This window comes from Cebidichthys violaceus, unplaced genomic scaffold, assembly GCF_023349555.1.
Source record: "Cebidichthys violaceus isolate CVI_PGR_0920_01 unplaced genomic scaffold, fCebVio1.0.p SCAF_17, whole genome shotgun sequence".
NCBI lineage: Eukaryota > Metazoa > Chordata > Actinopteri > Perciformes > Stichaeidae > Cebidichthys > Cebidichthys violaceus.
Genome location: NW_027176340.1, coordinates 9,971,040 through 9,986,193, shown reverse-complemented (window position 1 = coordinate 9,986,193; position 15,154 = coordinate 9,971,040). Strand labels below are relative to the sequence as shown.

General features: G+C 40.8%; 1 protein-coding gene across 2 annotated transcripts; it reads left to right on the top strand.

Moving 5' to 3' along the window:
- Nucleotides 1-746: 746 nt before the first annotated feature.
- Nucleotides 747-14,994, top strand: hp1bp3 (heterochromatin protein 1, binding protein 3). Of its 2 annotated transcripts, XM_068712551.1 has the most exons (13): nt 747-835; nt 1,313-1,393; nt 2,331-2,511; nt 4,890-4,952; nt 5,062-5,218; nt 5,323-5,466; nt 6,089-6,148; nt 7,664-7,803; nt 8,011-8,101; nt 8,196-8,355; nt 10,716-10,827; nt 11,048-11,218; nt 13,525-14,994. In XM_068712551.1, exons 2-13 carry the CDS (start codon nt 1,327-1,329, stop codon nt 14,045-14,047), a joined length of 1,869 nt encoding a protein of 622 aa, XP_068568652.1. In that variant the 5' UTR covers nt 747-835; nt 1,313-1,326; the 3' UTR covers nt 14,048-14,994. The 2 variants fall into 2 exon arrangements, with proteins under 2 accessions (XP_068568652.1, XP_068568653.1); XM_068712552.1 differs by lacking the exon at nt 4,890-4,952.
- The last annotated feature ends 160 nt before the right edge of the window (nt 14,995-15,154 follow it).

Below are 15,154 nucleotides of genomic sequence, written 5' to 3'. Positions count from 1 at the left end.
TGAATGTTCAGACAGCATAAGGGATTTGAGGAAGTCAAATCAGGAAATTGTGACAGGCATCGTTCACAATTTTCAGACATTTCAAAGATCAAATGATTAATCCATTAATTTTGAAAATAATAAGCAGATAATGAACCTGAAAATAATTGTAACATCCATGGACTTTATTTAAGAAGGTTAATTCTTAATGGGGCCCCAATGTGGTGAAATAGTCCGAATTTAAACTAGATAATGATGCAACTAGAACGTTTAAGTATATTTCTAATGTTTTGTCTATTTTATTATTATTGTGTATCTACTACTGTTTTGAATAAGAAAATGTGTGTTCGTCTTCATTTTAACTTTGTTGGACAACTACAGCTCCCATGAGTCTTTGCCACAGGCGACCTCTCAAAACCTCGTCAGGGCTGTAGTTTCTGAATGCTTATACGTTAATAATTTATTTATCGCGGTTGACTTGACAATGTGCTCAGATTGTATTGAACTGTATGGTAGACGATATCAACGTAACTCAAAATAACGACAAACAATTGCAGTATCATGTTGAGCTTTTAGAAACTATATCGAAAGAAATTTAAAAAACGTTGTTTTGCTAGCTAGCATCTTTTCCGTTAGCCTCGGTCGGCTACACAACGGCAGCGACGAGATAATCAAGAATTGATTTTAAAAGGTAAGTGTCGGCGGCCATGACAGTGGGGATCCTTCTACGTGCTCTGTGACGCTGCGACGTAACCAACGGTCCTAATGGGGCGGGGCTCGTAAACAGTGAAATCTAAATAAAGGATCGTGCAGAAATTTACTCCAAAGTAGCTCACTTTTTCTTCACTAGTAAGAGGTAAGTTTGATCCGTGTTATGTTGAGTCACTCTCTAAATGTGAAGTTGCACGGATGCGATGCTGGAAAGGATTCGTAGGCTGGTGGCTCTTAACTCAATGCAACTGAAATGAAATTTCTACCTTGTGCGACGCCATTACTGTGTGTATAAACCAACGGACAAAATGGCGAAATTGCCGAAAAAATTCTGGCAACTCATCTTCTGGCTCGTGTGCAAATTATCGAAATCCACTGGCAGAGACTGGCGGTTAAGCCAAAGTGCATTGCACCATCTTGAAGGTGGTTGATTTTGGCGAATCACAAGTGCAGCAGCCTTTCTTCTGTTTCCATGAGAATGGGGCCCAAATGAATGAAGTGGGCTTTACGATGTCGCCATGTTTAACCACGCACGTACACAGGAATGGGCACCAAACCAGTGTTGTGTGCTAACGTGCTTTTTTTGTCTTGTTCGTGTGCGTGTTTAATTTTCCTCATCCAGGTTAATCTCGTGTGATGCCGATACGCCGAGTAGCAGCGACTCCGACCCCGGAGAAGGCCCCCTCCGCTGCAGCAGAGAAAGGTAAGGCTGGGGTCGTCCATCACCTGAACTAAAGGACCCGTGAGCGCGCAGTCACCGGCACTCATTGCACAGTGACTGTGGTCAGTCTACAGATGCATGTGTGGGCATGTTGTTTTTAGAACTGATAAAATGTCAGACTATTTCTGCTGCTTACGTGCAAACTTATATCAGAATTGAATGATCTTTGAAGAGATCATGTGGATGTCGTTGATAAGATGCCACATTTAAAAAAAAGTTCATAATACTGCATGAAACCCTTTTTAAAATAAGGGAGAAAAAAATAAACATTTAAGCTGTTAGTCCAACGTTTTGATTGCAAAAATCCCAACTGTCTTTATTAAAACATTGATATTAAGTAATGTCCCTTAAGTCAAGTCCAGGTCCAGGCTTAGCTAAAGCAGATGTGGCCAATCAGCTGCCACAAGGTCAAATAGTGCACCACAGTGTGGATGTCAGACAAAACAAGGGGAATCTCATGCTGGAGAGGCGAAACCGTCGCGCACAACCAGAACAGTCTTTGGGTCCCATAAGTATGTTTTTTTTGTTTGTTTTGTTTTTTAGGAGAATCACGGCAACATGCACATGAAATTGTCGGAGACTTTTGTTGCATGTTGTAGACTCTCTATCCTGTTTAAACCCTATACCAGCGTCCTGACGCAACATGGGTTGCAAAGTATATTTGTGGGTGCTAACGTTCTAATCATGTATTTATACATGTATTAACACATATGCCAGTGTTTTGCAGTTAAAAATGCTCCTTCAGTGGCTCTCTTTATAAATTGCCATGACTTAATTTCAAACAATTTCCCAAAGCAGAATACAAAATAGAACATTTCAAAAGACGATTCTTCCACAGAGGAATGGTCAGTCAACTGCTAAATTTAGAAGAGAAAAATGTGATATTCTCAGCATTGTTGCACATATTTCCTCCTCACAGAGGCTGAGGCGTCCTCAGAGGAGTCACCCGCCGCCGAAGAGGACCCAGCTGCACCGTCAGCCGCGCCAGCCGAGGTAGAGGAGGTCGAGGAGGCCACGGCTGAGACGGAGCCCACAGAGAATGGGGAGAAAGCCGAAGAGCCCGCGGAGGAGAAGGGAGAAGAAGGGACAGAGAAGCAAGAGTGAGTTTCACCAGAGAGCTAGTGTGCAACTCTGAACGCTGCGATATTTCACTTTGATAGCACTTTTATCTGTTTATATTATCCTTACCTCTGCTGGATAACAGCAGGCTGCTCCTCTCACGGTTGCAGTGTTGCATTTCCAAAGGACTAGCGCAGTGCCCGTTTTAAAAACATGCCTGTTCAGAACGGGCCGGGGGCTTAATCTGTGGTATTGCTGCTTGCAGCTTTCTCGAGAACCGCTCATACAAAATACTTTACACTCGACACAGCGCTTTGTTGGGTCCTGACACAAAAACCACATCTGCCGTGACATAGTTGAATCGCACACACCCAAGTAGTGGTGCAATGGATCATAAAACTCACGGTTCGGATCGTATCACGGATCGCAGTCGCGTATCGGTCAAAAATTGGATCTACACGAAACAAAAAAGGGAGCAAATATAACTTTTACAGATCCCTGATCATGTTTTGAAGTCAGTTTAAACCATCAAAAACTCTCCTTTTTACTTTGTTTGGGTCATCTATAGTTTTTTCTTCTTCATAAAAACACAGTGTAAATAAGGAAATAAAATATTGTATTTTTATGGATTAAAACAAATCTTGTCATGAGTAGTTTTAATGATGTATTATAAGCTGCTTAGAGTGTAAACGGGTCATAGTTCATCTCTAATATCTATTTGTTGTTGTGAAAACATCTCCTTCACACAACTGGATTTATTAACGTTTCTCACTAACACTACCTTTTATAGAACGCATCATGATGACGTTATAATTTACCTCCGCCCAATACTCATTTTCACCGAACAGAGCCTGAATGCATCATAATGTAACTAAACAGAACCTTCGTTTGTAGTCCATTAGCGATGCTGCCAACTTTACCAGCTCTCCTCCTGTCACTTATAACACGGATTGGTTGTTTACAATTTAACATTATCAAAGACCAATACCGCAAACGGATATAGATTTATTATGATGTTTAGGTATGAAAAACATTGGATTGCGTTATTATTCTAACTCATTGTATTTAAGAAATAACGTACAAAAGGCAGCCCAAGCACATAAAACAATATACAACTCTGTTGTATACTACTAACTTAATGTGTACTTCTACTTCAGAGGAAAACATTGTAGTACTACATTTACCTGACAGAGAAATGCTACTGGTTAAGATTCAGATTTAATGCACAAATAAATTCAATATGATGCATTGTTATTCATCAAACTATCCAGCACCATATTAGAGCTCCACCATGAACAGTTAAATAAAATACAAGTTCATTGTTCTGATAGTACCTTTCTTTCACTATTCACTTGAAGTCAACTTTTAAACACAGTACTTTGTATTGTGCTGTATTAATAGTTTGACTATTAATAGTTTAAGAAGTTTGGAGTGGGCCCACTTCTTCTGCCACTGCCAAACATAACCAATTAGAGAAAAGGAGAAAAGTAAAGCTAGACCGCTTCTGTGACGGCTGTGCGCTTGTGTTGACTCCAGGGAAAGTGAAGAAGAGTTTGGTTGCAGAGTGAACTGCGTTCAATGAGCCGCAGACCACATGCCGGACTCTGCAGAGCCGTGAGGCCCCGCCCCAGCTACTGAACAGAGCGCTGCTCGCTTGTCAATTCAAACTTAATTACTATCAAACATGTCGCGAGTCCAAATTGCACAAAATTGGACAAAAGCTCTCCATTGAGTCCCCAGCAAAACACCCGGCGAGTTGGAAGTGGGTTGGATAAGCGGTTCTCGAGAAACGCGAAGCACACACGGGGAGACATTCCTGGCTTTTTAATTTAAATGTGACTCGTCACGGCCGCATTCATTCGATGGATATCAGACAGATGTATCGGTCCCTTTGTCCGCAGTCTTGGAGGAATTCGGGAGGAAAAGACGTAAGCGTCACCAAAGACTATTTGTTACCAGCTCAGTTCACATCTGAAAGTTCAAAGACGGGGCGGCGTTATCTACATACATGCAGAACAATGCTAAAATTAATTTTGTTTATCCATTTATTCAAAAAGATAATCAGAAAAATATATTCTGAATAAAAAAAATTAAAAGAGAAGCCTCATAGACCTTTTTCTTCATGACAAAGTAACAAACTTTGAACGTTTCTCAAAAACATGTCCTCGGACATTATAAAGAAACAAGTGGGGGGGAAACTCCCATTTTGCTGTAGTTGATGAGGTATTAGTGATATTTAACCTGGCTTTCCTCGTTGATAGTTTCTCCTCCATGTCTTCTCACGGACCTCGACAAAGCAAACATTGACTTTTCTGCACGTAGTACACTAGCATAGCAATCCAGGGAGGGTCAAATTACATGGTGATCATAAAGACAGATGTTCTCAAACTTCATTTTGTCTTTCCCGTCGGTGACAAAGGGACAAATGCAAGGACTGCGCGGCTGGACAGTGTGCAACACACTGCTATGTTCTCCTACTAAGGTGAGGATGTGATATAGATAAGGGTGGTAAAAATCACAGTGAAATATCGCTTCTAAAGGATCGAACCACTTCACTGAACTTGTGTCTTGCTCCTCCTCTTTGGCGGCAGGTTGAAGGATGGCTACAAGTACGTGAAAGCCAAAGCCAAGAAGGTGAAAAGGACGATTCCTGCGTGGGCTAGCGTCGCTGGCAGCAAAAAGCGTCCCGTTGCCAACTTTGCAGGCAATCAAAACAAAGTGGATAATATTCTCATCGAAGCTATTACGGTGTGTAGGAACCCTGTAAATCATCAACGCAGTCGATCACAGGGGTTGGTTTTTTACCGTTTTTTTCTTTTTTAAATCTGATTTCTTGTTGTCTTTCTTTACAGTCTTGTAATAACAAGTCTGGAGTTTCATACCAGTCCTTCATGAAATATATTCTGAAAAAATACCCGGAGATGGAGCTCAACAAGAAGAAGTTTCTCATCAAGAAAGCAATGAAGAAACATTTGGAGAGGGGAACCATCAAACGGGTACAGAATGTTATCTTGGGGCAAAACATCTTATAATTTCTATCCGACTCGTTTTAAAACAGACTCGTTTTAAAACCAGAGTCCTGTGGGGATTACGAGTTTGAATGGTGTTGCTGGAGTGTAAACTTCCCAAAATTCACTTAAGAGCCAGATAGAGCTGCTAACGTTAGCATCAGCAAGTGATAGCATCCACAAGCAGCTTCCTCACGGTGGAGAAATACTCCACGGTGGGTGTGTTAGATGTGAACAGGTTCAACATAACTTCTAACTCCACAAAATCATGTATTTTGAAATGCTGCTCAGTCTTGACAGTAGCGCTTCCTTCTGTAGGCTGTACGATAGTTAGCTGGACTAATGTTTGCAGCTAATGTTAGCGCAAACACACACCGTAAAATCCTTTACTTGGACCTGTGCTCTCAAATTTCTAGTTTTGAAAGGTTTGAAACACTCAACAAACTTTACATTTTAGAGCTCCTTGTAAACAGCTTCAACCTTTTGGGGGAATCTAAAGCTTGACAGTTTTTAGTGATTGGTCTATTTCACAGATGCTCATTAAAGTGTGTAGGAACACAGGAATGTGTCAGGTCTGCTTACTCTTGTTATTGATCTGTCTCTCACACAGCTAAAGGGTAAAGGCCTTTCAGGAACCTTCGCCATTGGGAAGCAGTCCACCTCCACTAAGGTATGTCACCGCAAAGGTCGGAAGTGATGTACAATAGTTAAGTGCCGGCCTATTTCTCAACATGGAGCAGCAACTTCCTGGAGACTCTGCTGGTCGTGGTCATGCTTGTGTTTTGTACAGAATAAGCAAACGTGAGTTAAATAGAGGGTTCAGAGATGCTAAGCTCTGTTTCAAGCCTCTTTGCTAAGCTAAGCTAACCAGCTGCTGGCGGTATCTTCATATATATAATGGACAGAGATAACGGTCGTGGTGCTCTTCCTCTCATCTTAAGAAAGCGTATAAGCATATTTCCCAAAATGCATTGTTTCTTCATCGATGTCCAACTTGATCTAAAGGACTGAGGAACACCTTAAGTAGAACACAGTACAATATATCATAGAGTGCTGGATGGTATGATCAAACATCTGTATCACAGTATTCTTTTAAGATTCTGGCGATATATCTAAAGGTTATTTATGGCAAGACTGGGTCTTTAATAGGTTTATGGTGGCTTATTCTTCAGTCAGGAGCACATATAGTATACAAACATGTTGGTGTGTGTGTGTGTGTGCGCGCATTTGAAAGGTTCCACTGCTGTGCAACATGAATAAAATGTTCCGCGCACGTTTCAGCAAAATGTCTGTCTTCTGTTTTCATTACGGTCAGAGCATGTAAATGCAGCTCCCACTGTTCATCAATATAATGCACTGTAACTCTGAGGTGATTATGGTTACCCAGCGATGTCCAGTAGTCTCCAGTGAGAGCAACAGTTGGTGCACGTTGTAACGCCGTCGCTTTTGTAGTCCTCTCCTTTTCATACAACTCGTGTATTCTTCTTGTGATGGTGCGTCTCGAGGGAGGCTCATACGTGCCATCATTTGTTGCGATCCTAAGAACGTTCCTCAGACCGACATCTTCCACAATACTAATCGGCCTGCAGTTTGTATCTATCCACTTCGCTGTGGCATTTGTTAGCTTGTCCTGCTTTTGTTTATCTATCTATACTTCTCCCACACGCTGCATCCAACGTAGTCTGCCGAAGCCTCCCTCCACTATTTGTTTGGGTGATTTTCTGGCATCAACAGTATTGCTTTTTTTTTTTTTTTTTTTTTTTTTTTTTAAGTTGTTGAAAAGTGTGCGACTGTACGTTGTTACATTGTCAGGATAAGAGTTTGACTGAAGCAAAGATTGAATCCAGTGATTTAATCATTGAAATCGTCCCGACTGTCTGTAGCTTTTTACTAAATGTTTATGCGTCACATTTTGTTGTGTGCTATTGTGTTTTATACTGTTAAAAATAGTTGTCTGGGGGTTATTAACTGTTTTGTTGTAACCATGACCGAGAAGGGTACGCAGTTATGGATACTCTCTCAATACACTATCTTCTGTATATCATATGGGAAATTAAAACCACCCGGCACTAGTTTCATCGATCTAATCCTTTTGTTACTAGAGTAGTGTCAACAGTTTCCTTTTGTCATTTTCTCGGGTGTGTTTGGTTGTAATTGTCATTCATGTTACCGGATGGTGTTGCAGAAACCAGCTGTGAGGGCTGAGGCTCTGGGAGATGCTCTTCCTCTCATCATCACTCGGCTCTGTGAGCCCAAAGAGGCCTCCTACTACCTGATCAAGAAATACCTGGAGCAGCACTTCCCCAACCTAAACATCAAAAACAGGTACAGACAATTTTTTTCCTGTTGAATGTTGTTTTATGGAACTCTGCAGCTAACGATCTATTACTTTTAATTCTAACACGTTTTTAAAGATACTCAGCTACACACTATTTTAGTGGCTCAGTAACTTATAAAAATGGGTGTATAATAGTGTAATAAGTTGTTATTATTGGATATATTAATGATTTAATGACTCCGGTTTGCCCTCAGGCCAGATCTACTAAAGTCAGCCCTGGTGAGGGCAGTCGAGAAAGGACATCTGGACCAAATCACTGGGAAAGGAGCCAATGGGACTTTCCAGGTAAAGTGCTCTACAACACAGTTGAAGCTACAGATTCAGTGACAGGCTTACAACCTGATGTCCTAAAGCAATGTTCATATCCCGACTGTCACAGCTGAAGCGTACTGGTAACCAGGTCCTGTTGAAGGGCAGCAACTTGGAGGAAGCCATCACAGCCGCCATCACAGCCATGAATGAACCTAAAACCTGCAGCACCACCACTCTGCGCAGATACCTAGTGGACGCAAACAAGGATAGAAAGGAGTACCAATTAGGTATGACTCCTCTCTCTCTTACATGACTTAGCGGGACGCTGCTGACGTCTGACTGTTTCCTTTAGTAATTTAAAAAAGCATTAATTTTCAAATGATTGGTTTTCAGTTGGAAAAGCACACGAAATTTACTCCAAAAATATAAGTGTGCCATTTGATTTTCATGTTGAGTATAATGGATTCCAACAGTTTACACACAAAAGGAAGCAACATAATCTCTGCTGTCCATCCGTTGTGTTGCTATTTTGCAGACGCTCATAGTTTCACTCGTATCTGACTTAATACCCCCACACACTCACAAGGTCACCGTTCAAATTCACTTCAGTACACACACCAGTCATTGAACGCATCACTGTTCATAATGCTGTTGTTTCCCAGCACTGTTTTCTGACTGTTGTTTAGTTCAGTGGTACATTCAGTCAGTTGTTGGGTCAAACTTAAGTTTTGCCCAAAACTAGGCCTATAAAAGCACCGTTTTAAAGTGAATCAGCCATTTTATTTTTTGACTAATCACAATGCTTTAATGAGGAAGCAAAGTAACCGTGTATCTCAGCGAAGTGCTCTGAGCCACCAGGGAGGAGCTCCACTCCTAAAAGCTGCTGACTCTGTCTGAGAAATTGGTGATTCAGTATATTCAGCTGAAGACTGGATGTTGAAGATCTGTTCCTACGTGTAATGCATACGTTTCCTCACGGTATTTTGTAAGATTATACCGGTTACACGGTATATCACGGTATTTTTTTTTTTGCATTAACGCATTAACTAAAATGAAAACGAAAATTATTTTATCGAGCGTTTAATTATTAAGCGGACATTTTTAACACAAGAACTTGCAGCAAGCGGTGAACAGCTGTTTGTGTGTGTCTTCCGATTCTTCCTGCTTCCTTCACCTACATTCCCCTGGGTCCTAAGACCCTCCAAGTACAGCTTCTTATCACCCTCTATGTACCAACGTCCATTTATAACTAATACCACACATATTACACTCTAATCAGCGTTGCATATGTGTCTAACCAAAATACACCAAAAAGCAAAAAATAAATCATTTAAATTATTTTCTTTTTGTTTTTAAAGTGTTTTTGTTTGTAATATGTATAATAAGCATATAATTTAGTTATCGCTACTGATAATTTAACAAACATACAAATATGACGTAGATAGGTTTGCAGTTTTCAAGGTGTACATTTCAGATTGCATCTATTACATGAAAATAACTCACGTTTTCTGCTGAGGTGATATTAGTTGCTCGTGCTACCACCAGCGGCATCAACAGTGGCTCCAAACTCGCAAAATGACGGATTTTTTAAAAACCAAAACACTTTCAAACAGCAGACACAGCTCCTCTCTTGGGCTCAGACTATATTGGTGCATCTCTGGTCTCTCTTTGTTCCTCCTGCATCGCTCTTTTCTGTTCTTTAAGTAACACGACGAGGCCTCTACCAGCAGATAGCAGACTGTTGTGCTAATGGCTAGCTACCGAGCTGTACCCATCATGCTGTTCGGCGGTGAAATTTTATAAATGTACAATTATTAGTGTTACAAATTGTTTATGTGTCACAAACTGTTGTGTGCCGTGGTGTTGCCCTGTTAAAGAGCATTAGTTGTGTGTTATTAATTGTTGTGTTATAAAGTTAGAACCATAATTTAGGGGTCCCTCTCACTACATAAGTAGCTCCAACCGTAGCCTTCTTCGTGGCGAACAATATATTTTGCTTCCTGTTGAAGAGTGACAGCAGTTGTTTTGGCTATACCGGTATGACGGTATATGTAAAATTAATATTATACGGGAAATTTAAACCGCCCAGCCCTAGTTTCCTCCACACAAGATTATTCATAAGCATACGATCCTGTGGAGTTTTGGTTTGTGCATCGGTTCTCACGCATCCTTACGAAACCTTTGGTTTATTTGCCCTTTAAACAACATGCAAGATGAGCGAGCACTCTTAAAGCCTCTGAAAACGTTCTTTCAGATCTGAAGTATGTCTCGATAATTCTGCAACAATCAAAGTTAAAGTTCAGAAAAGTTGAAGTTCAGAGAAGTTGATGATACCACAGGATGGACGTGAAGGTGTCCGTGGATGATTTTTCTTTTTATTTATTTTTAAACATGAAAACTATTTATTACATTGCAACAACATGAAGGCAAGTTGATCACAGCTGCTGTTCCCTGCAGAGAAAGAAACAAACGTTCACACTCACGTTAAGGTTGATGTAGGAAAATGTCACTTTCAGCACTTGTTTTGTGAAGTGTGCTTTCTTTTAATTTTCTAACATTAAAAACCTAAACGCGCTGCTCGATGAGCTTTTGGTTACACGGTGTGTGGATCCTAAATTGTCACTAAAAGGAGAACTCTTTTCTTCAGTGGCCAGTCTGAGGAGGACCCTGACAAAGTGTAAAGTACTCGGCTGGATGGAGCAGATCACCGGTCACGGCTTCACAGGAACCTACCAGCTCTCGTTCCCCTTCTACCCGAGGTATGTCAACTACATTTAGTATTATTTAAGCATTTCATGCTCGAGAGTTCCTTTTTTTCTTTATCACACTTTGTCACATGGTTAAAAGTTTCTTTGGTCAATACAGTAGGCTGTCCATACAAAGTGTAATTTATATTTTCGGTTGATAAGTTAGAAGCTTTGGAGAAAATATTTGCCAAAAAGAAAAGAAAAGCCCTGATGATTTTATTTTTCTCTTTAGCCCTACCATCCTGTACCCAGACAAGTTCAATGACCTTTCAAAGAAAAACCCACCACCCAAGCGGAGGCGGACGGTTGAATCTTCTGACGAGGACGAGGACGAGGAGGAAGAAGAGGAGGAGGAAGAAGAGGAGGAGGAAGAGTCTGAGGATGAAGCTCCCTCTCGGAGGAGGTGGGTGAAAAACAAAATAATTCTGTACCTAGTATCCTTAACATCATTTAGAAAGACACTCATGAAAAGAGAAAAGTCTGAACGCCGACTCGAAACCGCAAATCTACGTGGACTTTTTGATCCCAGTCACATCTTCATCAGGTCCAAATGGTTACAGCATCTATATATGTGTACCAGGAGGCTGGTGTGAATCGCATCTGAGAGCAATCAACAATTCAAAATACAATAACAATTTGAGAAGTTTTAAGTTGCATGAAACAAAACATTGACATATTTTAAATGACAGAGCACAAAAAGGGTATTAAACCTGAACATTTCCACACACATGCATCATATTATACACTGATGTAAATGTCTTTATGGTTGAGGCTATGAACAATTACCAGAAGAATCTACAGTTGTGGTCAAAAGTTTACATACACTTGTAAAGAACATAATGTCATGGCTCTCTTAAGTTTCCCCGTTATTTCTACAACTCTGATTTTTCTCTGATAGAGTGATTGGAACAGATACTTCTTTGTCACAAAAAACATTCATGAAGTTTGGTTCTTTCATGACTTTATTATGGGTTAACAGAAAAAGTGATCAAATCTGCTGGGTCAAAAATATACATACAGCAGTGCTAATATTTGGTTACATGTCCCTTGGCCATTTTCACTTCAATTAGGCGCTTTTGGTAGCCATCCACAAGCTTCTGGCAAGCTTCTCGTTGAATCTTTGACCACTCCTCTTGACAGAATTGGTGCAGTTCAGTTAAATTTGATGGCTTTCTGACGTGGACTTGTTTCTTCAGCATTGTCCACATGTTCTCAATGGGATTTTAAGTCAGGACTTTGGGAAAGCCATTCTAAAACCCTAATTCTAGCCTGATTTAGCCATTCCATTACCACTTTTGATGTGTTTGGGGTCATTGTCCTGTTGGAACACCCAACTGCGCCCAAGACCCAACCTTCGGGCTGATGATTTTAGGTTATCTTGAAGAATTTGAAGGTAATCCTCCTTCTTCATTATCCCATTTACTCTCTGTAAAGCACCAGTTCCATTGGCAGCAAAACAGCCCCACAGCATAATACTACCACCACCGTGCTTGACGGTAGGCATGGTGTTCTTGGGGTTAAAGGCCTCACCTTTTCTCCTCCAAACATATTGCTGGGCATTGTGGCCAAACAGCTCGATTTTTGTTTCGTCTGACCACAGAACTTTCCTCCAGAAGGTCTTATCTTTGTCCATGTGATCAGCAGCAAACTTCAGTCGAGCCTTAAGGTGCCGCTTTTGGAGCAAGGGCTTCCTTCTTGCACAGCAGCCTCTCAGTCCATGGAGATGCAAAACATGCTTGACTGTGGACACTGACACCTGTGTTCCAGCAGCTTCTAATTCTTGGCAGATCTGCTTTTTGGTGGTTCTCGGTTGACTCTTCACCCTCCTGACTAATTTTCTCTCAGCAGCAGGTGATAGCTTGCGTTTTCTTCCTGATCGTGGCAGTGACAAAACAGTGCCATGCACTTTATACTTACAAACAATTGTTTGCACTGTTGCTCTTGGGACCTGCAGCTGCTTTGAAATGGCTCCAAGTGACTTTCCTGACTTGTTCAAGTCAATGATTCGCTTTTTCAGATCCATGCTGAGCTCCTTTGACTTTCCCATTGTAGCGTTTGTGGGCGTTTGTATCCAATGAGCCCTATTTAAATGGCCTCAGAGAAGTCACCAGCTGTAGTCACTCATAATCACTCACAAGAAGTTAAGAGGCCATGCTATGAAGCTCATTTCATTGACACAACTTTCTAAGTCACCAAAATTGCTAATTCATGTTGCTGTATGTATATTTTTGACCCAGCAGATTTTGTCACTTTTTCTGTTAACCCATAATAAAGTCATGAAAGAACCAAACTTCATGAATGTTTTTTGTGACAAAGAAGTATCTGTTCCAATCACTCTATCAGAGAAATATCAGAGTTGTAGAAATAACTGGAAACTCAAGAGAGCCATGACATTATGTTCTTTACAAGTGTATGTAAACTTTTGACCACAACTGTATATATTTTAATATTACACCATACATTCTCTGTTCACACTTTATGTGTTAGTTTCCGTCGATGGAGTGGAAGAGTTTTTTTTGTCAACAGCCATTTTTGAACATTTTGACCTGACAAAGATCCAACAGGGTTTGAAATGCTGTCCATCTAAATGAATGTGTGGTTTGGAGTCAGTGTGCAGGCGTTACTCTGTTAATTCATGCAACCACATGTGATGTTTAGAATTACACTACTTCTACTCAAGTTAAAGCTCCCTGTTCAAATTGCTTTTAGAAAATCTCAAAAGAGGCCTCCACCCAAGGCCCGCCGTCCCCCACCGGCCAAGAAGTCCCGAAGCTCTAGTCAGTCGAAAGCTAAAGGCAGGGGACGCTCCCTCACAAAGAAGTCTCCCGCCAAGAAAGCGGCGTCTTCAGCCAAGCGAGGGGGAAGGAAACCATCGGCCTCTAAGAAGGAATCCACACCGCCTCCTAAAGCCACGCCTGTCAAGAGAGGAGCTCCTGCGAGAAAGCCCAAAACGCCAGCTGTTAAAAAGCTGACCAAAAGGGGGGCCAAGCGACCGGTGTCCAGAGAGTCGTCCCCCGAAGAGGCCGTAGTCACAAAGGAGACAACGAGGAGCGGGTCCAAGCGGTCGAAGCCCGAGGAGTCGTCCCCCGAGGAGCCCGCGGTTAAAAAGGCGACCAAAGGTGGGTCCAAGCGGTCCGCGCCCGAAGAGACATCCCCAGAAAAAGCAGTCAAAAAGGGGGCAGCGAAGAGCACCAAGCGGTCCACCCGCAAGTCCAAGAGAGGGAAATACTGAACCCAGGAGAGCCTTTCATGAACTGGGCCGCTCTGAATCTGCAGCAGTTTGCCGCGTTGTTTCAATGCTCTCTCTTTTTATCAGTTTCTCCCTTTTTAACAGGGCAGTAGTTTTTATTTTATTTTTTTTTTTTTTTTTTGTTATTTCTATTGTAGATTAAGAATGTTATCCTTCCAAGTTTTACTGTACACTGAAAGTTTTTGGATTTCCTTTTTAATCACCATGTGTAGAACAGCTCAGTTAGTGTTGCCGTTAAATCAGATGTGTGACCAGCTGCCAGATCGGGAAAGATAGATAGAGCCATGTAGTGACTTCCGTTTTTCTATCTGTTCCACACCCACTCTTTAGTCCTTGGCAGCACACGTTCCTAATATCAAGTGAAGTGAGAGATCAGTGTTTGAGGGTTCATTTTAATTTAAAATATGGGTTGAAAAGTTTAAACCGTTCCTAATATTTTATAAAACACAGATTTTAAAAATGTTGCCCTGTATTGTGGGATAAAACAATATTTTTGACCGTGCAGTACTGCATAAGAATTTGAATTTGTATTCATCCTTTGAATTATTATTATTATTGTTATTATTATTATTATTATTATTATTATTATTATTTACAATGATTGATATTTGTTTATTTAAACAAAACAAAAAATGCCCCGAGAGAAGATTTGGCCTGCAGGTGACGGGTTGAGGACTTAAGAGGAGAAAACACTTGTTAGTATTAATTTCAAACACTTTGGGGGAAAATGTCTTTTTGATACGTGTCTGTAACAAAAATATACATGAATTGATTTTATTGCTTCACAGCTGTAACGCAGTACCAAACTGTAAGAGATGTGTGTTAATAAGAAAAAGGAGGATAATGGCTTATACATACCCTGCATGCATGTATTCCTTGTGTTGTTAAGCTTTTTTCCAAGTCATTAATAAAATGGCTATATTTGTAAACTCTTGCTGTTTTTTTAATTTATTTTATTTACATGGAGAATTTCAAAATACACAGCACACTTTCCTGATTCCAGAATATAAAGATGTATAAATTATTAGTTTACAGGTTTCTTCGTTGCACAAAACTAAATGGTTGTGTTTAACGATGTAAAGGTCAGAG

Coding starts and splice junctions, on each gene's coding strand:
- hp1bp3 (XM_068712551.1), top strand. CDS start 1,327: ATGCCGATACGCCGAGTAGCAGCGACTCCGACCCCGGAGAAGGCCCCC. Junction 6,149..7,663: donor AGCAGTCCACCTCCACTAAG/GTATGTCACCGC, acceptor ATGGTGTTGCAG/AAACCAGCTGTGAGGGCTGA. Junction 7,804..8,010: donor AACCTAAACATCAAAAACAG/GTACAGACAATT, acceptor GTTTGCCCTCAG/GCCAGATCTACTAAAGTCAG.